This window comes from Perca flavescens, chromosome 7 (assembly GCF_004354835.1).
Source record: "Perca flavescens isolate YP-PL-M2 chromosome 7, PFLA_1.0, whole genome shotgun sequence".
Lineage (NCBI taxonomy): Eukaryota > Metazoa > Chordata > Actinopteri > Perciformes > Percidae > Perca > Perca flavescens.
The window spans coordinates 38,994,312-39,003,268 of NC_041337.1; the positions used below are offsets into that span (position 1 = coordinate 38,994,312).

Sequence of the window (8,957 nt, forward strand, 5' to 3'; positions counted from 1 at the left end):
CTATGCTGCCCCCTGCTGGTAGGGGCTGTAATTACAGTTTGACCTATAAAATAACAAAAACAGATGTCTTCTTACTTAATGGTTTTATTTCTTAAGGTGCAGAACAGTGACTAACGTTTCGATGTAAGGTTACATCTTCATCTTCAGAGCTAGGAGAAATCGACCAGAATGCTCCTTTTAAGATCTAGATCAGAGTAAATTAAATAAAGTTGTATTGTGTCATAATAGTCTCCCTGTGTCTTGCAGACATCAGTCCACGGGACGTGTCTCCAGGGGGTCTGTCTCCAGCATCCTCATCTCTGCTGGCTGTGTCTCCAGCAGGTCTGTCTCCTGCAGGTCTGTCTCCTGCGGGTCTGTCTCCTGCAGGTCTGTCTCCTGCAGGTCTGTCTCCTGCGGGTCTGTCTCCTGCGGGTCCGTCTCCTGCAGGTCTGTCTCCTGCAGGTCTGTCTCCTGCAGGTCTCTCTCCTGCGGGTCTGTCTCCAGCAGGTCTGTCTCCTGCAGGTCTGTCTCCAGCGGACGTGTCTCCGGCGTCTTTCCTGCTGACTCGGCAGCTCCAGGACAGCTGGAGGACACTGCGCAGGCTGACGGGAGGAAGCAACACCTCTGCTGACAGACAGCTGACAGACAACCTGCTGTTTGAAGTGACCGACGCCAGCGTGGTGACAGACAGCTCCTCCAAATACGTGGTGAGTCCTGATAGACACAGGGTCACCCAACATCTCAGGGACAGTAAGGGTCACCCAACATCTCAGGGACAGTAAGGGTCACCCAACATCTCAGGGACAGTAAGGGTCACCCAACATCTCAGGGACAGTAAGGGTCACCCAACATCTCAGGGACAGTAAGGGTCACCCAACATCTCAGGGACAGTGAGGGTCACCCACAAAACACAACGATCACGAGAGGAGCTTCAACTCAACACTGTCTGTGTGTGTGTGTGTGTGTGGCTGTGTGTGTGTGTGTGTGTGTGTGTGTGTGTGTGTGTGTGTGTGTGTGTGTGTGTGTGTGGCTGTGTGTGTGTGTGTGTGTGTGTGTGTGTCTGTCTGTCTGTCTGTCTGTCTGTCTGTCTGTCCAGCTGTACACCATCCATGTGATCCAGTCTGGAGGCAGTGATAAGACTCCAGCCATCATCACTCGCCGATACTCCGACTTCCAGCGGCTGCACGCAACGCTGCGCCGTAACCACGGAGACCAGATGGAGCGAGTCTGTTTCCCACGTGAGTATTATCTCATCCGTCTCAATGTCTTTACACACTGGTTTAGTGTGATTCATTTGCTCCTCAATATATTTATTATACGCTCAGAGAGGCACACCGGTGACAGTTTAAAACGAAAAGAATGTGACGGACAGACAGAAGGCGTAACCAAGGGGCTCAGCCAGCCGCCACAACACGTAGCTCCTATGGCGCCATTCTGATGCTACCACGCCATCACCTCCCGTTAGCATCACCAGAAGACTTCACACTTTCAGACACGTTGCTCACGTCACATCTACGTCTTCAAGCTCAGTTGGAGGCTGCTCAGTAACACTCAGCCAGCACCGGGAAAGAGACTTCTGATATCCTCCACTGGTCTCAGACCAGAGACACGGGGTCTGCTGGTCCAGTTTATATATACTGTCTATGGGCGTAACCATGGCTGCTTCCTGTAACCATGGCTGCTTCCTGTAACCATGGCTGCTTCCTGTAACCATGGCTGCTTCCTGTAACCATGGCTGCTTCCTGTAACCATGGCTGCTTCCTGTAACCATGGCTGCTTCCTTAACCCTGTAACCATGGATGCTTCCTGTAACCATGGCTGCTTCCTGTAACCATGGATGTTTCCTGTAACCATGGCTGCTTCCTGTAACCATGGCTGCTTCCTGTAACCATGGCTGCTTCCTGTAACCATGGCTGCTTCCTGTAACCATGGATGTTTCCTGTAACCATGGCTGCTTCCTGTAACCATGGCTGCTTCCTGTAACCATGGCTGCTTCCTGTGTGGATCTGTTTAGGGAAGAAGCTGCACAGGAACTTCACGGCGGAGACTATCGCCAGGCGGAGCCGAGCCTTCGAGCAGTACCTGTCCCACCTGTGTTCCCTGCCCGGCCTGAGGGGGGCGCTGTGCGTTCGACACTTCTTCTACCTGACGGACCTGCAGACCGCCCAGCTGCTCATCAGGTAACACACACACACACACACTCTCTCACACAGACACACACACACTCACACTCACTCACTCACTCACTCACTCACTCACTCCTCTCACACACACACACACACACACTCACACACACACACACACACACACACTCTCTCACACACACACACTCTCACACACACACACACACACACTCTCACACACACACACACACACTCTCACACCACACACACACACACACTCTCTCACACACACACACACACACACACACACACACACACACACTCACACACACACACACACACACACACACACTCTCACACACACTCTCTCTCTCTCTCTCTCACTCACACACACACACACTCTTACACACACACACACACACTCTTTCTCTCTCTCTTTCTCTCTCTCACACACACACACACACTCTTACACACACACACACCACACACTCACACACACACACACACACACACACACACACACACACACACACTCTCACACACACAGATGTGTATAAAGTACTAGAGAACCATACTTGAGTAAAAGTACAAGTGCTCTATCAAAAAAGTGACTTAAGTAAAAGTGCTTTTTAAGCACCACACTTAAGTAGAAGTACTAAAGCATTCAACATTTTTTGTACTTAAGTATTGCAAGTAGTTTATTTTAAAATGTACTACGCAAGTACTGAAAGTAAAAGTACAAGTATTGTTTTATTTAGTTATTCAAGAAAGCAGTCAAAAGTTTGAATATCATATTGTTTATATAATGTCAAATGTTTAGCCAAGGCTGTAGCCAAAGGAATAAAAAAGTAATTATATTAAAAATAACAAAAATTAACAAATACTGAAATAAAATGTACAAAATGAACATCCTCTCCAGCACAGTAATGATTAAAGCCCCAAAAAACATATCACACACTAGCTAGTAACATGTGTGATGTAGCTACAGGAAAGTTAGCAAGCTAGCAACATACAGATAAACTAGCAGCTTCACATCATGGGAGAACAACCTGCTCTGGTTTATTGACATTTCTTTAAACCAATCAGAATCATTGTGGGGGCGGGGCTAAGCTCCGGACGGAGCCACGGTGCCTCTGCTAAATAGTAGGGGTGTGACGAGACGCTTACTCCACGAGACGAGACACATCACGAGATTGGGTTCAAGAGAACGAGACGAGACGAGATTTAAAATTTTTTTTTTAAAGAAATCCTCAATGATGAAATATATGAATGGAAAATAGTTTTTTTATTCAACTGAAAAATCACAAAATGCAAAACAATTTGGGTGCATTTTGAAATCAACTATTAATGATGAATGTTATTTAACTTTTTTTTTACTATTTTAATGAATCGTATGCAGTAAAGGACGTGCAAACACTGCAAAATGTTTTGTATAAAATCTACCAACTGGCTTCTGCCCTGTGAAATCTAACTCCTTTCCACAAATCGAACATAAAAAAATAAACAGTATAAATAAAATAAATGTGTAAACAACAGAAAATGTTTAAATGCAAACAGTAAGTGTATCAATAACCAAAGTACTGCTCTCTCAAAACTACAAATGCAAACAGAAACAATTTTTTTCTATAAGATAAACTACACAGAACAGCCTAAGATATGGTCATGTTATTTTTCAAGAATATAAGCATGTCGACTATTTCTGGCAGCAGTTGAGACCTTTGGGCAGTAACTATGTCTCCTGCAGTAGAAAAAAACACACTCACTTGGAACTGAGGTAGCAGGGATGGAAAGGTATGCTTTGGCAAGTGGAGACAGCAAAGGATATTTAGGAGTCGCCGAAATCCGACATTTTCCACCACAGAAAATGGCCTCATATCAGCTGCAATGAAAACGCCTATGTCCCTCGTTATTGCCGTGGCTCTTGCACTTACCGGTGGCAGAGATGCAAAGGCTTCTAGAGTTGTTTGGCCTTTTAATGTTTTTGTCGCGGGTGCAGTAGTTAGTAGAGAGCTGTGGTGGTGCTGGAAGTGTTTTTGCATCGTGCTCGTGTTAGCCGCGGTATACGGCATTTTTTTTCTTACAATGTTTACATATTGTGTTCGTCTTGTCTGTCACTCTTTCGCCGTTTATTATTTCCGCAGGAAAACCAAAATGTTGCCACACAAATGATTTAAAAGTGGCAGGGGGATCTTCAATACTAATTTCACGCTCCATCACGCTGACATCACATCGCCTCACGAGACAACTTTTCACCTCGACGAGAAATCTCGTCACGTTTTAATCTCGCGATATCTCGTAAAACGAGATCTTGTCACACCCTTACTAAATAGTCTCAGGAAGGAACTGGTTCTGGTGGAACATGTGGACCTTCAGAAGTAGTTTTAGTCGTGGAACAGGAAAGTCTCTCCCTACAGTCACCCTAGCTACGAAAGAGAGCCACATGCACACGCTAGACAGGCGCTCCTGGGCCTGCCTACCCTACCTCTGGTTGCTTGGCAACAGTAAACAGAAATTCTCCGATGCTACCTTCAAGCACGTCCCCTAGGTCTTACAAGTCCCTAAAGAGGTATCGTTAAGTCACAAGAACGATGTTTTTGGATTTAAAAGTAGTTATTTCTCGATAGAAGCCAATGTCAGAGGAGTCTTCAGTGTATCCCTATGGGTCGGATATGCTATCTTGAAATAAATTGCTTATTTTCACCATAAACGGGCATATACACGTTATTATCCACCTTTGTCAATATGTTAAATATATTCCAGTGTATATTTACCTTCTATATCGTAAATGGGCCTCTAAAAAATACCCATTGTAGTGAGTGACGACTTCGCCTAACGAGTCTCTGAGCAGTGTTTACTTTTCTAATGTCCGCTAGCATACAGGCTAACTATAGCCAGTTAGCTACATACAGGCTAACTATAGCTAGCTTTGTGTGTAATGTAACAAACCCCCCCCCCCTCCATCTCAGAGGAGCGAAGCTCAATATTTCATTCAATAAAATTATGGTACAAAAGGAGCACTAACGCTACAGGTCTTATGTTGACAACGTGGACGCAGATATAGGAATACAAATATTTACCTAGCGGGCTAGGCTAACGCTGTTGCACTAACGTTGGCAAACGATGGCGTAGTGTTAGCTAGCTGTCTAAACTTGTGAAAAGCTGAACAACATCCCCGTCCAAGCTGTGTTTCACTTTCCCTCCAATATTATTATGAAGATAATAAAGACAGCTGAACTTCATATGACTATGGCAAGATCACAAGCTAACGCTAACTTAGGGTTCATATCTAAAGCAGTGTTAGAAGTGTTTTGACAGCAATGTACACGTTAACAATGGTATTACTATATTTGTCCTATGTAAGTTGTTATCATATCGAAGAGAGAAATTGACATTTACCTCACATGATAATGAACAGCTCCCAAACTTTTCACCTGTTTGCTTCACCTCTTTTGTCGGGCAGGTGCGACGGATATGATCAAAAGTAGCAGATAAAAAATTTGAGAAAGTCCCGCACACTTACCATTACGCAATCAATAATTTATTTACAAAAATGCAACGTTTCGGTCTCAGACCTTCATCAGGTAAATTGCAAACACGCAACAGCTGGGCATTTTGTCAATGATTTATGTCATTTAAAAAAAAAATGATTTATTACATGTTTCCACTATTGTTGGTATCAAACATGGAGTCCATGAAACACGTGAACAACTGGGAACTAATCTCATGACGGGATAGCTCAGAACATTTTATTTTATTCTTTATTTATAAAGGACAACACACCTTAATCAACATTTCTGTAAATGTGCCAGTGTTAGCCAGCCGGCTAATTTACAGTTTATCGGAAAATAGCACCGGGCACACTGACTTTGATGAATTTACTGTAAGACTGAGCAATTTTATCGATTCTGCGATATAAATTCATATTTTATTCCCTAAGAAAGTATCGATTTTTATGCCGCGAGTATCGATACATATGTCCCGTTCAAATCCCCCGTGTTTACCCCCGTTCACGTTGCAGGAAGAGCGATTTGGTCAGCCAGCCGCTAGTGTGGCTGTAGAGCAGCCAACGTCAACTGGCCCTCCGCCAAAGCTTTTAGTCCCCAGAATAATCACGAACTCACTAAATGTAAAGAGGAAAAACTGTCTTCTGTTATTTATCATTTCAAGCATTTAGAGCAAAAACCAGCCGCCTGTATTTACATCTCTATTCACACGCCGGGATTCTCTACAGCGATGCCCGAGCTCCACACACACCGCTGAGCCGAGTGTGTGTGTGTGTGTGTGTGTGTGTGTGTGTGTGTGTGTGTGTGTGTGTGTGTGTGTGTGTGTGTGTACTTGTGTGTGTGTGTCACCTGTGTGTGTGTGTGTGTGTGTATGTGTGTGTGCCATATTTCAATCTGTGTGTGTGTGGAAAGTCAATACTTATCAATGCACTCAAACACAGCTCTACATCAAATGTAGAAAGCCATAAAAATCTGCTCAGTCCAAAAGCTGTGGGTTTGTAAACACAGTTTATCTTAAATTGCGGGAAAAGAAATTTTGACAAATTCTTGTAAACCTCACTGCTGGCTGAACAAACCAAACTCTCCGCTGGAGCAACAATCTGGAGCTACTTAATATGCACGTGAATGACACGATTGTTATGTTCAGTGATGATGATGATGATGATGATGATGGTTGTGTTATTTTGCAACAACATTGTTTCATTGCAAATTAGGCATACATGACGAGTGCATAGCCTGCTTATCAGTCATTCATCATTAAAGCTGGGCTTTTGGCTTTTCCACGTCAACTTCTCGCTTCAGCCTCTTTGACAGTGACATGTTTACCTGACAACAGCCTTTCTTTCTGCAAGCATTTTCCACCAATCAGGATGCTGCATACTACAATAATGTTTCCATAATCACAGACTTTAACCTTCACTCCTCAGTGAACTGCCTCCTAGTCTGAGATCGTTTTCTAGTTAAAGAGCCAGTTATCATTATGGAGTTTCCATGTTTTTTAGGAGTTTGCTCACACTAATACATGTTAAAAAAAAATAAGAAAGTGAAAAAGAATAGGCGTATTAGGTATAAATTCATTTTATTTTATTTATTTGAAAGTCCGGCCGCCAGAGTGCTTAGAAAAATTCTGAAAAAAAATGTAGTTGATGGAAAAAATATAGTTGAGTTGATCCCTGCTGTAGACTCTGTCCAGTCAGAGACATATATTGTGTAAATGTAGTTGATGGTCCCTGCTGTAGACTCTGTCCAGTCAGAGACATATATTGTGTAAATGTAGTTGATGGTCCCTGCTGTAGACTCTGTCCAGTCAGAGACATATATTGTGTAAATGTAGTTGATGACATATATGTCCAGTCAGAGACATAAATTATGTAAATTATGTTTTCAGTTCAATTAATTAAATCCAAGTAAATGGAACACTCACAAGATGTCACCAAAATCACTCGGTCCCCTTTAAATCTTTCAGAAAATGATGGCTGAATATCGTGATATATATCGTATCGTGAGCTGAATATCGTGTATCGTATCATGAAATTAGTGTATCGCTACAGCCCTAATTTACTGTTTATCAGACCCCAGATGAGACAAGAAGCTAACGTTAGCGAATGCTGTGGTCCCTCTGCCGCCCCCACTGCAACAAAAAAAAAGCGAGCGAGAGAGACGCTGTATTGACGTTACTGTTTAAAACACTTTCCAGGTTAGTGGGGATGCATACCGCTCCAAACCAACATTCAAACCGTAGTAATCTTCCCCCAGCATTTAGTTTTGTTGCTAAACTGTGTGTAAATGAGTGACATTAAATCATCTGTGTGATGTTTATGTTTTCAGGTTCAAACAGGCCTGCGTGTTTGTTTTGAGAAATATCTTTATACTGCAAGACTATATTTATATTATTGTCTCTTTCAGGGGGGGACATTTCCCGGAGGCTCTGGGTCCGCTGCTCAACGCCAAGAGACTGCAACACAAACTGGGCTGGACGGGTTACCAGGACGACAGGCAGGCCCTGGCCCCGCCCCCGGCCTCCTCCCATTGGCTCTTCACCCTGGTGGGTCTGTGGCGCTGTTTCCAGGAGGCGGAGCAGCTGGAGGAGGCGTGGCATCACTGCGACGCCGCGCTGCGCGTCATCACGCCGACGGAGGATAAGCCCCGCCCACTTACTGACAGGCCACACCCCCTGCTGCTGCCGCTGCTGCGAGCCGTGGTGCGGCTGTCCTGGCAGACAGGACGAGACAAACGGCGATGGGAGGAGCTACTGCAGCAGCTGGGGGGGCAGGGGGCGGGGCTAGACAATCAGCCAATCATCACAGAGTTTCTGCTCAATCACAACCTGCAGGAGAGCGAATGGGAGGGCTAGAAACACACAGACACACACACACACACACACACACACACACACACACACAGAAAACACACACACAGACACACACACACACAGAAAACACACACACACACACACACACACACAAAAAACACACACACACACACACACACACACACAGAACACACACACACACACACACACACACACACACACACACACAGAAAACAGACACAGAAAACACACACAAACAGAAAATACACACACAGAGACACACAGGCACACACACAAACACACAGAAAACACACTAAAAACACACACACACACACTGAATACACACACACACAGAAAACACACACAGACACACACACACAAACAGAAAACACACACACAGAAAACACATACAGACACACACACACAGACAGAAAACAGACACACACACAGAAAACAGACACGCACACACACACACACAGAAAACACACACACACATACACTGAAAACACACACACAGAAAACACACACACACACGCACCG

General features: G+C 44.3%; 1 protein-coding gene across 1 annotated transcript in view; it reads left to right on the forward strand.

The window, feature by feature from the left end:
• Window positions 1-8,504, forward strand: part of snx21 (sorting nexin family member 21) — a 10,420-nt gene extending 1,916 nt beyond the window's left edge. The window contains exons 3-6 of the mRNA XM_028582678.1: window positions 247-686; window positions 1,076-1,217; window positions 1,994-2,159; window positions 8,012-8,504. Of these exons, the coding sequence (XP_028438479.1) occupies window positions 247-686; window positions 1,076-1,217; window positions 1,994-2,159; window positions 8,012-8,459 (1,196 nt within the window). The 3' untranslated portion in view covers window positions 8,460-8,504. The remainder of the gene's footprint in view (window positions 1-246; window positions 687-1,075; window positions 1,218-1,993; window positions 2,160-8,011) is intronic.
• The last annotated feature ends 453 nt before the right edge of the window (window positions 8,505-8,957 follow it).